Source organism: Momordica charantia (assembly GCF_013281855.1).
Source record: "Momordica charantia cultivar OHB3-1 chromosome 4 unlocalized genomic scaffold, Mcharantia_2.0 BLBB01000004.1, whole genome shotgun sequence".
Lineage (NCBI taxonomy): Eukaryota > Viridiplantae > Streptophyta > Magnoliopsida > Cucurbitales > Cucurbitaceae > Momordica > Momordica charantia.
In genome coordinates, this window is record NW_028275162.1 from 8653868 (window position 1) to 8673850 (window position 19983).

General features: G+C 29.4%; 1 protein-coding gene across 2 annotated transcripts; it reads right to left on the bottom strand.

Annotated features, from left to right (window-relative positions):
• Window positions 1-4223: 4223 nt before the first annotated feature.
• Window positions 4224-11476, bottom strand: LOC111025515 (transcription factor bHLH160). Of its 2 annotated transcripts, XM_088123285.1 has the most exons (3): window positions 10726-11476; window positions 7818-8180; window positions 4224-4326 (listed from the first exon to the last, which is right to left on the bottom strand). In XM_088123285.1, exons 1-3 carry the CDS (start codon window positions 11080-11082, stop codon window positions 4255-4257), a joined length of 792 nt encoding a protein of 263 aa, XP_087979411.1. In that variant the 5' UTR covers window positions 11083-11476; the 3' UTR covers window positions 4224-4254. The 2 variants fall into 2 exon arrangements, with proteins under 2 accessions (XP_087979411.1, XP_087979410.1); XM_088123284.1 differs by lacking the exon at window positions 4224-4326 and having other exon boundaries at window positions 7424-8180.
• Between the last annotated feature and the right edge of the window lie 8507 nt (window positions 11477-19983).

Sequence of the window (19983 nt, forward strand, 5' to 3'; positions counted from 1 at the left end):
GTATGCACAAGTATGGGGAGTTGATTTTTCTGAGACTTTTGCATCGGTTGCAAGAATGGACACAATCAGGATGCTATTAACTGTTCAACTCAGCATGAATGGTAGGTGTATCAACTAGATGTGAAGTCAACATTCCTAAATGAAATGATAGAAGAAGACATCTATGTTGAGCAACCAGACGAGTTCATCACACCAAGGCAAGATCAGAAAGTTTATTTATTGAAGAAGGCTCTCTGTGGGTTGAAGCAAGCTCCTAAGGCATGACATAGCAAGATGGATGATCAATTGCTAAACTTGGGTTTTGTGAAGAGTCTGAGTGAATCCACACTCTATGTGAAGAAATGAGGTACTGCTATTGTGATTGTATCTCTCTATGTAGATGACCTGCTGGTGACAGTAAGTGATGATATTCAGATAGAGGTGTTCAAGTAATAAATGATGAAGGTGTTCGAGGTGACTGATCTAGGTCTGATGCATTACTTCTTTAGCATGGAGATTCAGCAAGGGCAAAATGAAGTGTTTCTCTGCCAGAAGAACTACATGAGAGAGATATTGAAGATGTTCAATATGGAGGAGTGTAAGAGTGTGAACACTCTGATGATTCTGAAGGAGAAGTTGCAAAAGGATGATGGAGAGGAACATGCAGATGAGAATGTGTACGGAAGTCTAGTTGGATGTCTCATGTATCTCACATCCACTAGACTTGACATCATGTACACTGTAAATGTCTTATCTAGATTTCTTCACTACGCAAGCAAGAATCATATGGTTGCTGGAAAGAGGGTTTTGAGATATCTTAAAGGCACACTGTCTTTTAGGATCAAATTCAATAAAGTTGAAAATTTTGAGTTGTAGGGTTACTCAGATAGTGATTGGGCTGGGTCATTAGATGATATGAAGAGCACCTTTGGCTATTGTTTTACTTTTGGCTCAGGGTGTTTCTCATGGTGTTAAAAAAAAAAAAAAGATGATTTAAATGCATCATTAGTAAGAGAATCCCCGTAAAATAACAATACTAGTGCCTTATATGCCCCTCCACTCCTCAAACATCTCAATTGCTAAATCTATATATTATATACCAATCTATATATTATACACGTTACCTTTTGGAATCTTTAATTATTTCCTCCTAAATATAGCATTTCGTTAAACTCTTGATCAATTAAAAGTTGAATCTTCCCATCTAGGTAAAACATAGATGAATTGCATATCTTGAGAACAAACTCCTAACACGTTAGTAGCAATTTCATTCTTCCTTGTTCGATACCTAGGTCTATCAAGAATACCAACGTTAACTTTAATATATGTTCCATATAATGCACCTAGACACTTCTAAATACAAAAGAAAAAAAACCACCTCTAAATTAGTTAAGGTCACAGTTAATATAAACAACTTATTAATATATTTAAAATAAGATTGACTCCCACTTTTCGTCCAAGCAATCGGCAGAAATTGGCTCAGGTTTTTTAAGTAATACCTCATGTAATCGTAACACACAGAGTTAATAACTGTATTAAAATGTCTACTATTTGTTTCTCCTGAACGTGCAAAATGTCGACATATAACTCTATTTTTGACATTGTGTACAAGGATATGTTAAAACATTGCAACCATGATCTCCTCAACTTCTACATTTGGTCGTGCCTTTTAATTTTCCAGCTGTTTTAAGCATATGACATAATATAGTAAAGCATCTTCTATTAATACGTGTAGTCTCGAAACATACTAAATCGCTCTCATGTATTAGACGAAAAAAGTTTAATGGTTGAATTCGACGTCTATAGATAGAACTTCCACCCATAAGTCTTCTTCGGGTTTGTCCTCTATACATTAGCATTACTACCATTATAAATATCTTTTCATCATTTGCTTTAGCATCTTAAAATAGGACAACAAGATAACAAGTATTTGTATTCAGTAGCTGAACATACGTGAGTCATATCTGCACAATAAATAAAATGTTCAAAATCACATCTATAATTAGATGATATACACTATCAAGTATTTCATCAACGCAGTAGAAAAATTATTAAATGGAGTACAGAAAATTATAATATTCTAGAAAATAAGTAGAAGTATGTATACTCGTCTCTCTACACGTGCCTCTTACATCCTGTTTCTTCCGAAGATAAGGTCCTCTCATGGGGGAATATGAGAAATTTAATAATTAGATTATTGATGCAGATGGATATGATTGTTGGACCCTCACGCCAATATTACTATCACATGGGATACTTAATGATGTAAGTAGAACTATTCTATTCTTGATTTTTCTGCTAAACTTCTGGTTTTATATTATAAATATTGACCTCATATTAAAATCTATCCAGTTTTTTCTTTTTTTTATAAAAAAAAAAATCTTTCCAGTTTTCTGAGAATTAAATGTTGTAGTAAAACGTTCATGGGTCATTAAAGAAAATTAACCAATGATATTGAATTAGCTTAAGAGATTCGTATGTTATTAGAACATTTTATAGTGGGTCATGTATTAATATAATTATATTATTGGACTATTTAATGGATGGACTAAAACAATCTATGATTCAGTGGGTTTATATACTTTTATTGAATATATACTATGGACAAATATCCATCAACTGTTATTGGACCTAACGTACAAAGATTATGATCTTCAATATATTAAAATATTTAGTCTCTTATTCCCTATCCAACGAGGAGGTCATTAGTTTTTACTACTTCGTCTACCATAGAATTGCATCGTTTTGAAGATTCAGGTTACATCATTTCTCTATATTCTTGGTTCTATATAGAATTATTACTACCCAAATCACCGAACAAGGTGCTGCAAATGCAACAGTTGTTCAATGATTTCTCTTGGATTTTGCTACTTATTAGCATGGTGTCACAATATTAATATTCATCAGATTCTATCTCAAAATCAATTGACAATAAAAGAAGTAGTCCATATTGAAAAGAATGTAGATACCTAGACATTTTAAGATGTTCGGGTATCCTACATGCGGGAGTCTTCTAAGCGTTTTGGATGCCGTTTTGAAACATAAATTTTCAAAATTTCCGTATTGGGGTAATCATCTCATTATATTTTTGCTCTTTATTATTTTTTCTTATTTTATTAATAATATTTATTATCTTAAATATATTATTTTATATTAAAACAACATTTTTTTAACGATTAACCTACATTTGATATTTTTCTTATTAAAAAAATATAATTTGATAACATGAGAAATAAATTTATCCAAGATAACCTCAATTATATAATTATTATTTTTTTAAAATAATAAAGTTGAAAATGAAATTTAATTTAATATTAATTATTTTCTAAAAACAATCTTACATTAATAAGTTTGTTAAAATACTATTTTGATCACTATACTTTCGGTCTTGGTGTATTTTAGTCTCTGTACTCTCAAAATATTCATTTTTGTCTTATAGTCCATGTACTTTTAAAATGTTCATTTTGATCCAAAGTAGTCATTTTAGTCCATATTTACAAAATTTTAATACAAATTTTGCACATAAAGATAACCTTCTAGTATAAAGTAATTGTTACATTTTAATAAATATATTGAGTGTAGTGTCGCGTTGCAATTGTGACAAAAAATTATATTAAAAATAAAATTATGGGACCAAAATTGTCACTTTTTTAAACTACAATGACCAAAATGAACATTTTGAAAGTATGGAAACCAAAATGAACAAAATTTGGGAGTACACGAGACCAAAATAATATTTTAACCTAATAAGAATTAATTCTTCTGGGAGATAATAAGAATTAATTTGTTCAACAAAAGAAAATATAAAAATTAATATATGCAAAATTAATATAAAAAATAAAATATTAAATTTATTATATAAATGTAAATTATATTAAATTAATATAAATTATATGAATATTAAGGACATTTCTTAACATTATATAAATTTAAAACATTTCCAAGAATAAATCCGGCAAAATAAACATGGTTCTTCAAATATTCTGGAACATTTTTATAAAGTTTCATATAAAACAAACATGACTATTTAAATATGTCAGACATCTAAAATACAGAGCATCTGAAATTCTAGACATTTGAAGATATAGATATTTATGGTCTAAAAAAAAAAAGCATGTAATAGTAATAATAATGTGAACTAATTAAGTGAATATAATTCAAAATAAAACATTACAAGAACTTACAAAAAAATTGAAACATTTTAAAGTTTTTAAACACTAAACAAAGTAAAAGAGACTAAATTTTACGGTGGCATATGGTAAATTAAATGAATTACTATAACCAAGAGATTACCTTTTTTCTTAAAAGTGATTCATAGTCAGCAGATTCTTGTAAACTCCAATTCATCTGTAAAAAACACCCACACATTAAATCCTAACTAAGTTTTTTTTTTTTTTAAATAAAATAACAGGTGACCTCTTCATTGAAGATATATGTCTTAACCAATTGAGTTAAATTAATTCGAATGAAAAAAATGAAAAAGTTGTTTTATATGACTATATATTCTCATTGTTATTTATTTTTTTAGGCAAATGAGAAAATGAAAAAGCAAATATTAACCTAACATAATATATATTTTTTTTAATACAAAGTTGTATCTAGCGGATCACCATTATAGATATGATATTCCACAAATGTCAATCTTTTCAATATTACAAATCTAGATTTTCAAGATTTAAATAAGTTTTTTTTCTTCTCAAATTGCCCTCAATAGATGTAATTACATTACATTTATAATTGTATTTTAAAATGTATTTTTGTGAGAATTGATGTTTATTAATATTTATACTAATGACTAGATGCCAATATTTTAATAAATATAACAACTATACATAAACACCCAATTTTTCTTTATTTTTCGACGATTTTTCATTGAATTTTCGTGCGTATATCCTTTTTTTTTAGAGTTTAAAGATTAGGGTTTTAGGGTTTTATTTCTTTATTAAAAAGATATATTGTCTCCCGTGAGTCTAGAATTTAAGGTTTAAGATTTTATTTATTTATTAAAATATGTGAATATGAGTAGTTTGATAATTTTCTCATGGATCCGTGATCTCTTATCAAAACATAGAATAAATTTTGAAGAGAAAACAATTAATTGTTTGAAAAGAGAGCATTTAAAAATATAGGTCTGAAAAGTAATTTCATTAGTTTTTTGTTTAAAAGAACGAAAGACAGAAGTTAGATCCTAATGGATGATAAGGATTCATATCTTCTTTATGCTTTCTCCCAATTTCTTTGGTAAAATTTTCATGTTTCTTTTAAAAAAAAAAACTACATTTGAATTCAGTCTATTTACAAAAACATAAACAAATTATTAAAAAAATCATACGTTAAATTACAAGTTTAGTCCCTAAATTTTCAAAGATTGTTTTTAATAGGTCCCTATTTTAAAAAGATCTCTCATTTTTTAATTTTGTTTCTAATAAATAAATTTTTGAGTGTCTAATTTTAGTCTCTATCTCCATCAGGTCTTTAGCCATTTAATTTTGCATATAATATTAGATCCTTTCCCTTCTGTACATTTTCTAAAAATTAGAAAGTAAGAGTGTCAAAAGGAGACAATGTTGGATTTTGAAAGTTTAGTAATTTTTCTTTCTTAAATTACTTACAATTTAGAAAAAAATTTCAATTTTTAAAAATTAAAAAGAAAAAACTTCGGTCGAGTCTTAATGAAATATCATTTCTCTCACTTAAACCAACATTAAAATATATAATAAATAATTACTATTTCTATTTTTACCCCGAGTCAATTTTAACTTTTAAATTTTAGATGAAATCTAATACCTGATCAAAATTAACTAAACTAAAAAACGACTCCTGAAACTAACCCTACGAATTTGAACCAACCAAACAATGATTCAAGTCATAGAGACTTCCAAACTCAACTATTGAAATACTTCAAACCTAACCAGAAAAAAATCACGTAAACAAAAAAGTGTCCAAAGTTTAAGTACAACATGTAGAGTGGGGATCGAATTCACATTCTCTTGATTTGAGATATATGCCAATTACCATTGAACTATGTTCGTTTTGTCAAAAAAAAAAAAATCTCCAAACTTAATTAGCAACAAAATGACCCAACCTAGCTACAAAGCATCTTAATTAACATGATAAATTAAAAAAAAAAAATCCAATATCCGTAAGAGTAGCATTGTCTATATCCACGAAAGTGCTCATAAGTTAATCCCATAATCCAACAAGTATGAAAATTTAAGATTATTTGGTAAGACTTTCGGTTCTATTTTTAGAAATATAAGCCTCAGTAACTATGAGTCCGTTTGTTAATTTTTTGTTTTTGTTTCTGTTTTTTATTTTTTTTATTTTCAATGAAAAAATATATTGTATGATTCCAACCTCTGAGAATTTGATAAAACAATATTTTTATTTATGTTTTGGAATAAATTGGAAATGAGAACAACAAAAGAGAAACTTGTTTTGGTTGTTTCCAAAATTTCTACACAATTGTGACAATGTTCCAAAAAAAGGAGATTCAAGAAACAAAGTTAGTTGTAAAATACTTAGATTTCTTAACAAAATTGAAAACGAGAAACAATAAACGAGAAAGTTACCAAACGAGCCCTATATTCTTTATTTCTGCGAGCATTCAGTTGACGGTAGTTGACATATATCTCCAACCAAGAGGTTATGAGTTGGATCCCACCCCCTACTTAAAAAAACTATATTCTTATTTCTCATTTTCTATTTTTAAGAAAAGATTAATTTCCAAAACTGTGTGAATTTGAAAATAACATAATCAAGTTTCTTATTCTCATTTTCTTTTTTTTTTCGAAATATAAATATATTTATATTATTTTATCATTCTTGACTTGTAAAATGTATAATAAATATTTAAAAAGATATAACATACAAATTTCTAATATTTAATTTAAAAAATTAATTTTCATATAAAACTTGTAACCGTTTAATTTAAAATTATAGAAAACAATAAATAAAAAATAGTTACCAAACACATTTTTTAGGTTTCTTTCTTCAATAAAAAGAAATGAGAAACACATACCAGGGGTAAGTTTGTTTTTATTTATTAAAAAAGAGAATGAGAAACAAGAAACGAGCTATCAAGGGTCCGGTTGGTAACGTTGTCGCTTCTCGTTTCTCGTTTCTCGTTTCTCGTTTCTCAATTTTTTTAATCAAGAAAAATATAACATCGTTTGATAATTGTTTCTTGGTTTTTGTTCAACGGAAACGTGTTTAGTAATATTTTTTGTTTCTTGTTCTCTAAAATTTTAGATTAAAAGAAGGTAAAATTTGTATATGAAATTTAATTTTTCAAATTATTTTTATGTTATATTTATGACTAGAAAATGATAAAAAAATTATTTTATCTATATATGTTTTGGAAAAAACTGAAAAATAGAGGAAAAAAAAACATGAAATATGATTTATTGTTTTCAATTTTGGAAAGGTTTCTTAGAAATGGGAAATAGGCATATCAATATTTACCAAAAATGCTTATGTTTCCTAAAATTTGAAAGCGAGAAATAAGAAATAAGAAACGCGAATGTCAGTGTTCATTTTGGTAACATTCCCATTTCTTGTTTCTCATTTCCAATTTTATTAAGAAATCCAAAACTTTGACAAATCATTGATCTTTCTTGTTTCTAATTTTTAGAAACAATCTCAAAATTGAATAGAAAATTTTTAAACTTGTTCCGTTTGTAATTTGTTCCAACATGAACGATGTTGAAGCAATTCTATTTTTTCTTTATAAAAAAGAGAAAGAGAAACAAGAAAACCGAAACATTACCAAACGCCAAGCAAGGGTGAAAATTTTGGGTTATTATATAAGCGTAAATAGAATATATATTAGATATTACCTGGACATGCAAATGGCAGGTGAGGGTGGGATGATCTCCAGAAACAGAAACTGTGGAAGCACCAATGATTGTGATGCCTTCTGCTTCAGCCTTACGAATCAAACTTGAAAACAAAATGCAATAATTTTCAGCAGCTGGTTTTTGGTTTATGCATATTTGGATTATCACTTCTCCTGAGTTGCTCAGTGGGTGGGTCGAAACAGTGGCAGCTGCAGTTACTCTTTCATTATTATTGTTGTAATTTCTCATCTCTTTTGCTTTTATCAGCTCCTCCTTTTTGTGCTTCTGCTTCTCTATCTCTTTTTCTACTGTGGGGATGTACTCTATAACTTTGTCGATTATCCTTGATGAACTCCATCTCTTCTGCAAGTACATATTAGGTTTATTTTTCGTGTGGTTTTTTAACCTTTATGTTTCTCTTTTTTAGTAAAGAAAAATAGAATAGTACGGCCCCAACACCCGTGGATTAAAAAATGATCAAATCTTGTTTTGGAACAAGAAATAAGAAGGCTTGTTTTTCAATACTAAATTTAAGGTCGTGTTTAATTCAACGGAACGTGAATCAAGAAATGAAAATCAATTTTTTTCATTTATTTTCATATGTTAACAAATGGTAGGAATGAGAAATAAATTGTGGGACCCAAAGATTTTTTAATTTCGAGGCAATCTCATTCCTCTTCTATACCCTCGTAATCTCGTTCACATTCGTGTGGACTCCACACATTTATTGCACTTATTTTTTTACTTTTACCCTTTCTGTCTCTTTACTTAATTATTTTATACTTTTTGTTTATTTTTCATTTACACCATTGATAAATTTTTTCTAATAAAAATTTAGATCACTTTTATTAGTTGATATAATTTTATTATAAAATATTATAAGTTTATATTTATTAAGTTTAATAATGTTATTATTAAATATTATAATAATAAAATTTATTAATATTTTATATTAAATGATAATGGTTCTAATAAAAAGTATTTTAGTCGATGTAATTTTATCTTAATTATTCATTATTTATTAACATTAAATAAATTGTTACGATAAAAAAATATTTACTATCAATAATATAGTAATAAAATAAGTTAAAATTTAATTACTTTTGTTATTAAAAAAATTAGCACAGTCAAGAAATAACATTCTCATTCCGATTCATTCCCATTCTTAGGTTATAAGTAACAGGGCCCAATGAAATGTGACATTTGATCTACCCATATAAAATAATTTAGGTCCAGATTGATAATCATTTTATTTTTTTATGTTAGATTTATTGTGGTGGCGTGAATTATATATTCTAATTATTTTGACTTTTAAATAATACGATAACATATATTTATTCTTTAGCCAACTTGAACATAACTCTTTTTTCAAGTCGAAGGTTCAATCTCTACCCTAACAATTATTCAAAACACGCAAAATCCGTATATGATAATTTTTTCAAAATGTGGAAGTTTTTCAGTTTTCAATTAATTAAATGTGGTGAGATAAACTACATTAGATTCATCATTGCAAAACTATTTTAAACAATGAAATAATGTATAATTTCGTTAAGTAATACTTAGAAAATGACTGATGATTATGTAAGGATAGTAAATTTAACAAAATATTTATTAAAAAAAAAACATGAAAACACCAAAATAATATTTTTGGTGGATACTTCTTGCTTTAAAACTGTTTAAGAAAATTATTCAAAAATAATATTTTTGGTGTATACTTCTTGCTTTAAAACTGTTTAAAAAAATTATTCAACTAAACAGGTTTTAACATTACTAAAAACTGTATTTTATATTTTAAAATAGAAATTATTTTTAAAAGGTTTAAATCTCTTTTTTATATATATATTTTTAATTAAACTTTCAAATTTGTTCCTCTTTAGTCCCAAAAATTTTTAAATGACTAAATTTCCTCTTTAGTCCCAAAAATTTTTAAATGTCTAATTTAGTCATTTAATGTTTCTTTTAAATAATCATTTTGATTATTCTTGCTACCATATTTTTCACAAATATTTATTTACTTATATTCTCTATTCAACTTTTGTAGTTAGAATACATACCTAACAAAAGGACCAAATTTGTCCTTTTTTTTTCCTTTTAAGTTTCAACAAAACTAGACATTTTAAAAGATTAAAGGCTAAAATAGAGCCAAATTTGAAAGTTTAGAGATCTAAATCAACATATTAAAAGTTCATAAACCAAAGATTAAAATAATATCGAGAAGATAACATAAATCTTATATGATAAAAACCAATAATTGACATCATCATTATGCATTCTATACTATAGAGCCTACAGGCCTAACATCAATTCACAATATTTTTCATTCAAGGTGATTTTCCAACGTGACCATTTCAAACAAAATGCCATATCATAGAGTAGGTTATTTATCTAAATTTACTATGGTATGGTAGAGTTCAATTACTTTTTCTTTGTAAATTCTGATAGATTTATCTTACTCCTCATTAATGATAGAAACGTTTGATAATTAAACTTAGGTTTAACGTAATATTTTGGTCATTGTACTTATAATTTTGGTTTATTTCAGTCTTTGTACTTTGTGATTATTATTTTTTTTATCCCTGTACTTTAAAAAAGTGAATATATTAGTGTCTATTTTCAAACTTTTAACACAAATTCTACACACGCTACATTTCAAGAAATATATTGGAGTGTAGTGTCGTGTTGAAATTTTGATAGAAAATTTGAGATTAGAAATAAAATGAAGAGACCAAAATGATCCGTTTTTAAAAGTTTAGAGACCAAAACGAAACATTTTGAAAGTATAAGGACTAAAATGAACCAAAGTTAAAAGTACAGAGATCAAAATGAACATTTTAATATAGAGACCAAAATAAACCAAAATAGTATTTTTAAGCTCAAACTTAAAAGAGAAAAAGTAGTAGGAAGGAACCTTTGATCGTCTAGAATTTGGAAGCAATGAACGAAGGGAAAAGTAGGTTTGAGAGAGCTTCATCCTCCTCTCTCTCTCCTTAGCATTGTGTTCCTCTTTCTTTGCATTTGCATTTGAATTTGAGGCTTCAACTCCAATTGGAGAGGTAAAATTCCCCTTCTCCTCCTCCAAACCCATTAATGCACCTTTGGAGAAATGGGTTTCTTCAATATTATTGCCATTAATGGATGGTGGAAATATTGGAAATAATGGTGGGTTTTCTCTCTCTACAAATCCATAGTTTTGATCAATATTCAATATATCCTCCTCCCATGGTGCCAATGCCATACTCAAACTCCACTTCCCTTCCATTCTCATGCCCACTAATTTCCTGCCAAATCACTTACGAATGAAGCCATTTAATTAGTACATATGTGATCATATGGTAACAATTTTACCCTTTTGATATATATTTACCCCTAGCAATTAGGAATCAACTTTTGCAGCGAGAAATAGAACATAGCTCAACGTTAAACGGTTAAATCTCAGTAGTGAAAGTTGCGTACTATAATCTGTCTAGTAAAGTAAAGTTTGAATAATCATCCCCTCTCATTTCTTAGAAAGAAAACATTAAATACCATAATCTCACAATCTCACACTATCAATTTCAAAACCTACCACCCGATTGGATAATCATTTCATTTTAAGTATTTTATTTTTAAATATTATATTTGTTTCTTCGTAATTTTTGGGGTGCTTTACAACGTTTTTCAAAGACAAAAACAATCTACTTTGTTTTCTAGCTTACAACTTTGATCACCCTCTCGGTAGGCCTACACGTTTTAGGTTATCCGGAAGGAATGGAATCACTAATGTGATGTGAAACCTCCACAAAGAAAAAATTCCTTGGACTTCCTTATCCGTATGGCCGGCCAATCCGTGACAACCCCACAACAAAGAGTGAAATGCCAAGCCCTTTCTCTATTAAAGCAAAAAGTATGCGCTCAAAATACCTCCTAAACCCCAACCCACCTTGTTTGTGTACTGGAACAGCTACCACGAGTTATCCATGTTTCTAAACGGTAGATAACAAACAAAGAATATAAGTAGAAAGGTAGAAGTTTCAAAAAATGGATAACAAAAAACAAAATTAACCGAGGCTAAATTGTTTGAAACCCTAATACTTGGAACTTAGGTGCTTTGCCAAATATGTATAATCCACAAAGGAATCAAGAAAACAAATCAAACCCAAAACACAAATGAAAAGAAAAAAAAAAAAAGAAGATGATTGAGTCGAGATACCTCTATTCTCTTGTGATGCGAAGAAGAAAAAATGGAAACCTGATGAGTTGAACTTTGGAGAGAGAAAAAGAGAGATTAGGTGCTTCCCTCTCCTCTTTATACATCGAACACACCAAAAAAAAAAAAAAAATAATAATAATAAAATAAACAAATAATCCAACTTCTAGAGTTATGAAACTCAACAAATTGTTATCTTGATATGTTTAGAACCGACTCCCACAAAATAAAATAATAAAGTAAATGAGATGTCAAATCAATCTCACAAAATATATTTATTTGTCAACGTTCCCTTGATACTATTAATAGTATAAATGATATTTGAAATGTTTTAAACTTTAGGGACGTTACAAAATAACTTTATAAGAACTAAATTTATAATTTTTCTAATTTAAATCTTATTTTAATCTAGAGGTTTGTTTTGATTTGTGTATTATGTTAATTTAATTACTAAACTTTGTATAAAAAGATTAATTACTTTTTGTTTTTGTCATCACTTGTGATATGTCAAGTATTAAGTTTGCTGTTATAGTTATTAATAAAAAAAATTCATCGTCTGCAGAGTTTAAGAATTAAAATAAAATATTTTAAATATTTGGCTATTTGAATTAAAATATTGAAAATTTAGTGCAACTTATATAGTGGCATTGGTAGTTTCGATCCACTATGAATTTGAATCTTTCTCCCATATTTGTAATGATTTTTTTAATTAAAAAATAGTTAATTTTAACTGCACATCAAGAAGAAACTTTTTTTTTTATATATTTTTTTTATATGATATATTTGTATTCACCTATTTTTCTATTGCAATATTATTTATGTTTGAAACAAATAGCGTAAGTGAAACAACCTGATAATAATTCAACTAAAATTTAAGACATTAAACAAAGTTCTCGATTACACAAAAGAATCGAATTCCTATTTATAATGTGATATTTTTAAGGGAAAAAAAAATCAGATTATGGAATATGTAAATAAACTATTGGATCACATTGATATTTGCAAAAGATGTACGATATGGCTAACTTTTGTAGTACACGGTACACCCAGCAAACCATGTTGATGAACAAGTGCAGTACAACTTATTGGTCTCCTCCATTCTCTTTCCACGTTCTTGGGAATCTTGACCTTCAAAATCTTTTTAAGTTTTCGATAAGCTTATTCGAGTATTTGTTATCGATCCCGTTGAGAAAGATCTTACAATGATTTATGATAGACATGAGCTATTCTTCTCGTCGTCCAATTGATTTTGAGATGAAACTCCTTGAAAATTAAAATAGTATTAGAGCTTAAAAAGTTCAAACGAGCATCCAATTCAAAAATATGATCCAACCAAACCAACCAAAATAGATGAGCTAAAAAAGCTACGATGGGCTATTCCTCTTATTAATTGGTTTGGAGATGTAATCTTATAGAGATTAATCTGTTAAGGATGAATAAACCACCACTCAACCCAAAAGGTTAAGCTGATGGGTTGGGTAACTTTAATTCACGTATATGGATTCTAGCAGTGTTAACTTTAACAAAATTGTGGTATGTATTAAGAAAATTAATGAATGACCAACATCATTATTATTAAGATTTAAAGAACACAATTAGGGTAAAAAGAAACTTGATCTATTTCGAACAGTTGTAATCTCGAACGTCATGTGTCGTGGGATTGCTCTTTGTCGAATGGGAAATAGATAAGTTAGAAGGCGTTTTTCGCATATTGAGTACCATAACTTTGAATTATTAAAATTACACTTTGTGCAAAAAAAAAAAAAAAAGTTAAAATGCAGAAAATTAAAATGCATGAACTTAATTAATTAAAGTGCAGAAAACTAAAATGAGAGTGCAGAAAACAAGAAATTTAAAGAAAACTAGAATTGTAATTTGATCATTCCATTTTGAGCGGTAAAAGTTAAAACCTAATTGAATATAAGAATAAATTATAAGAATGTGTGACACTACACAAATAATTTTGAAAACACGGAATTTTGCTATTTCAAAATTTGGTTGGGACTCTATTCAGATTTTCTTTAAAAAAAAAAACTCCATTAAAGCAACTTTTTCAATGTTTCTGAAAACAAAAATATTTTCAAATTCTATATCAAACACCCCTTAAAAGAATATAGAAAAGTGTAAAAATATAAATATTGTAAAATGTAGAACACAAAAATGAAAACAAAGCAAACACTTGATTAGATAGTTTTTAATTTGAAGGTCGGTGTCTTGACATAAATTAATTGAAAAAAAATATATTAAAATTGAGTAGCAAATGGACAAAAAAAAAATGTGAAAAATGTAGAAAAGTAAAGCAAAATGGAGAAAAAGTAAGAAAAGGAAGGGCACATAGTAGATTCCATGGGAGTGTTTTTTTCTAGAAAAACAAAGTTAGGATTTTTTTAGTCCAACATGTATGGGTGTGGATTGGAACTTTCAACTTCATGATTTGATACACGTACCTTAACCCGCTGAGTTATGCTTTAGTTGGCAAACAAAGTTAGGATTAGGGATAAATCAAGTCATTTTATAGATGTCTTCTAAAAAAATCTTAGAAATCCTAACATGTTTGGATGGGAATCAAGATAGCTTCAAATGAGACCTTCTCAGATGCCTAACGTATTTAGATGTTTGACTAACTTAAAATTACACACAAAAAAAACAAAAAAAAAGCCCCTGAAAGAATTAAAAGAAAAACGAGAGAGAAGAATGAAAAAAAAAAAGAGAGAAATAAATGTTCATGCCTTCAGTTTAGCAACTCAAATTACTCAGACATTTCATTAAAACATAATGATTCTCATCTCTAGCAGCAGCTCACAATGAAACATTTGGAAGAAAGTCATTGAGTTCTCAATCAAGTCTCCTCTTCCGCACAGACTGATGCATGATTTAAGCCTCCAGTTAGCCATATCAATCTAGTATTATTTCAGCCTAAAATTGATATTGTTTCTATTTATTAATTTATTTACAGAAGCTTCCCATGTATATCCCTTTATAGTTGAATCTTGTAACTTTCCTTTTCAATTTTAATGCTCCTTGTGCAGGATGGCAATACCTTTGTAATACACAGAAAATTCAACAATTGTAACTAAATTTTAACTCAAAATAACTTCATTCTCTTTATAGTATCAGAACTTTCACAATGAGAAAACAATATCCTAAGATAAACAGCACCTATAGCTAAGAATGAAAATCTCAACTCACAATCCAAATGTTTCACTAGTGCACAAGTGTAATGTTAAGAAACCCTTGAGAGTTGGATCTAAGAACTTTGCTAACGAACAAGACCTATAGAACTCAATTCCAAAAACCCCAAAAACAACTATGGAATCAACCCAAGAAAAAGTTTAAGAATGAATTACCTTGATGATCAATATGAAGAGTAGAGAAAACTCGTTTCTAAACTCGTGATTCGAATCACTCCACAAGAGGTATGATCAACCCCGCTTGAATAATCCTAACTTACTTGCAAGTTCTAAAGACATAAGAAATTGCACCAGAAATTAGAGATAAAGCTCTCAACCAAGCTAATGAGAAAACTCACTTCTCATTAAACTTCAAATTGTGTTTACAACAAGACATCTCAAGGCTATACATAACCATTCTAGCTAGCCATATGAAAAGTCTTAATCAAATAAAAGACTTGTAACTTACAAGAAATGAAAAGACATAACTTACAAGAAATGAAAAGAGTTGCAAATGAAAAGACATAATTTCAACAAATGGAAAGACAAGTAAATGAAAAGGTTAAGAAAATGGAAAGCCAACCAAAATAAGTACAATCCCGTCCATAATGAAGGATGTGAGTGTTTGACTTAGTTTTTGAATTGAATGGGTTGACTTTGACTTGTCTTGATGGAGCTGACTTTGACCTTGATCAAGTTGACTTTGACTTACCTTAAAAAACACTTAGAAATGTGAAATATTGAAGTTTCCTAGCTCTTGATTTGTAATCGGTCGATGAGGCATGACAAATGGAGCTCCTTGGTTCATATCATGTAATCTCGATCCAACAAATTACCTATTATGGAAATCTCAAAATATCCATATTTGTTTATCCACCATAAAAAGCCTTTTGCTAAGTCCACCAAATTTTAACATTGTGACAAACATTCAAAATTATCCACGTGATTTTATCCTCAGAACTTTAAAGATAATGAAATAACATTGGGCTCTTATGATTTAGTATTGTGGTTGCACAAATATTTCCCTATTTTGACTTTTTTTGAGAATTGGGAAGTTAGCAACCTAAGAAATAGTCTCAAGATATCAATCTCCATTAGTGAGTTTTGCTTGGGAATGATTTTGTCATATAGTACTAAAGCAGCAGCAAATAAATAATTTAAAACAACGGTTAGGGTTGCAAAAGGTGACTTACGCATAATCAACCTTTTTATATGTAATTGCACCCTATTTTGTTTGTAAAAAAGAATATGTCTGGTAAAAAAAATAGAAAAAAAAGAAAGGTAAACAAAAAAAAAAATAAAGAGAAGAGAGAGAGAAAGAAAAAAGGGAAATGTCTAAAGTCATGACAATTCTTTAGTTCAATGACGGTGGGCAATCAACATAGATCGACAACAACAATTTCAAAGACTTCAAGGTCCTCTTTACAAAATCTTCAAACTGCGGCAATGTCGAGCAATGCTATATCGTGGCAAAATTGTAACTGCATTATACAAAACTTTGGGATAAATGTCATCTTGATACTAAGAAGGTCTCATTTATCTCGTAGGAAATCTTTCGATTTCGAGAAGTTTTTCACTGCACAAAGTTGGTTGTCGACAACATTTCCATAGAGAATGACACTTTGAAGTTGAAGGATGAAAAGAAAGGTCCTTTACATTAGAGAAAAAAAAAGTGGACTACAACAATATTCTCATGAAGAACTATACTTGGAAGATAAGGTTAGAAAGAGAGTTCTACACTCAAAAAGTGGACTACAGCAACATGGCTATAAAGAACTACCTTGAAACTAAAAGGCGAGAAAGTAGATTTTTATCGAAAATCTTGAGCTAAACTCAAAGAAGGGACCAAGGTACATGAGAGGAACTATTGTGGGAGTTACACAACCAATTCTCAAGGTTTATTTATCCAAAGAAATTTGATCATTTTCTACTCTTAAAAAGTCTCAAGTCTCAAATCTCTTATTTTTCTTTTTCCTTTCTTCTAAGAAGAAGGAAGCTCAATGATTTTCCTCATTGTTGAGCCTTATTATAAAATAATGGTTTCCATCCTCACTTGTTCCTTATTTAAACAGGCGTTCTCCATCCTCACTTGCGATCAGATTTGATAGTTCTCTAGACTTGCACATGAGATGCTTCTAAAAAAGAACTCCTCACCAAACCTGATATGGTTGAGAAATCACTATGATGCATATAAGGCATTCTTTAAAAATAAAAAAAAATAAAAAAATGGCAAAAGCAAAAGAAAAAGGAAAAAAGAGTTGACATGTTTCTTCCAATATTGACAAATATTTTTTCTCATTTGATTTTTTGTTAAATATTTCCTAATAAAAATATGAGGGTAGACAAAGGATGATATCTTTAAAAAATAATTGAAAGACATTTTGTTCTATCAACCGTATTCCACAAATCATGCATTTACACCACTTGGATCAATATTCTTCAAAAAGTAAATCGTTTTCATATCATGGTTAAATTATGAAATTTTAAATACCATGCATCTAACTCTACCATGAGTGTGCATTGTGCCTTCATAGTCACGTTCCTTTGTTTAAACCAAAACAAAAATGAGTATCATGCTTACCTATTGCATCCATGTAGCTTTCAGTATGCATATACATTATTGCATCCTGAATTGAAAGTCAAATTCATTAGTTAAGCTAAATAAAAAACATATTATATGTTGTCACACATTGTTAGTGAGTTATCATTTTCTAAATCATAAAAATATAAGTGAAAAATAAAAACGGGCAGCTTTTATCATTCATGACATTGGAACAATTCATAATGCACTCATCATTCTTGCGAACGTCATTTACGATAAGTACTGCATACTACCATTGGAAGTTTGCATTTTCATGAACACGTGGTTTGTGTTATTATTATCATCATGGGTCAAATGCGCATCAATGCATGTAGGCATGTTTAGGAAAATTTCTAAACTCTGCACTTAGGTAAAGAACTTCCTAGTAAATCAAATCACTTTAGCTTTTTCGCGAAATTACATTTTAATATTTTATGGTTAAATCGAACTTGATCCAAGATCGAGGTTGAAGTCTATGTAAAAGTCAGGTCCGTTTCATTTATCTTCTCCTCAGTTAAATCGAACCCGATCCAAGATCGAGGTCGAAGCCTATGTAAAAGTTAGGTCCGTTGCATCTTTCGGTTAAATCAAACCAGCTCCAAAATCGAGTTCGAAGCTTGTGTAAAAGTCAGGTCCATTACATTTTATCTTATCTTCAGTTAAATCGAACTTTATCCAAGATCGACGTCAAAGCCTATATCAAGTCAGGTCCGTTGCACTTATTATTTAGGTTAAATCGAACCCGATAAAAGATCGAGGTCAAAGTCTATGTCAAGCCAGATCCGTTTCATTTATCATGTTGGTTAAATCGAACCCGATCAAAGATCGTGTTCGAAGCATGTATCAAGCCAGGTCCGCTGCATTTTTATTTTATCGTTGGTTAAATCGAACCCAATCGGAGATCATAGTTGAAGCTTGTGTCAAGCGCAGGTCTGCTACATCTCACTTATCTTATCAGACCATTGTTGAGATTCCTCATGGTGACAAGCAAGGTTTGCCACTCTAGCCTTCTTTAAATAAAAATTTCATCCTGCCAATACTTTATATTTCTGTCTTTGTCTACCTTTTTAGTTCTACAAGAATATATAAACGGACAAGTTGTTGACACCGTATTTGGTCTGACTCAGTTTTATTATTTTTATTAATTTATCCATTTATTATTATTATTATTTTATATTACTTTATTATAGTTAGTTTTTCTTTTAATTGTCTTGGTTAGAAAAGCTAAAGTTCGGCTTAATTGTTTTATTAGATAAATTTTTATTTAATTTAAAAAGTTTAGAGATTTTGATTTGATTTGGTTTATATTATTATTGATTTTTAAGTAAATAAAAGGATTTTATTTTTAGTAAAAAAAGAGAGTTTAATTTTAACTTTTTTTTTCTGGGTCAAAACTACTTTCTTCTTCCTTCTTTTCCTCTATCTTTTTTTACCCACGCAGTGTTACCGTTATAGTTTTTGCGTATGTGTTTGAACTCGAAATTGCTGAGCTCAGATGTAACGTAGATCGGAACGTTCAGGACGAACTATGGCCAACTGCCCAGCACCTCCTCCGAACACTCTTGAGATCTGCAAAACAAAGTTAGCATTCTGACGAGCAAGTCAGTTATAGTCTGAGCTAACTTGCCAAGTCTATCTCGTATTGCGTACCTTGCATTTAAGGCTAAGGTTCCTATTTATAGAAACTGGGCCCGACAGGAACTCGGACACATCTTAAAAATACGACGTGTTGTCGGGTTTGGAAGAAACACGTTTACGGACTCCTAAGATTATTCAGGTCGGCTCGTCCCTTTAGGTCGGTGGTCGCCCGTGACCGCCGACCTAAACAATCTTAGGAAAAAATTCTAATTTCTTCCACATGTCAATTCGACTTACCAATATGATCGGTAGGTCCAAATTCGCCTCCAACAATATGTAAGAGAGGTATAACGCTAAAAGAGAACACACAAGAGAGCAGAGCAGAAAGGAATTGGTAAGGGCGGATTAAATTTTTTTTTAGAAAACTCATCTGTCTCTCTTAAACACCATTTCATTTTCTTTTCTCTCTCTCTACAACCCCTACCGTCTTCATCTTCTACCTCTTTTTCTTTCTCTTTTACCCTCTCTTCCTCTAAAAACCACCCACAGTACCCAACAGCCACAAACTCTGGTAGCAACAACTACGGCGAGCGACAGATTCCAACGACCTTCCACGGCGGCACCCAAACCGACGGTAGCAACAAATTAAAT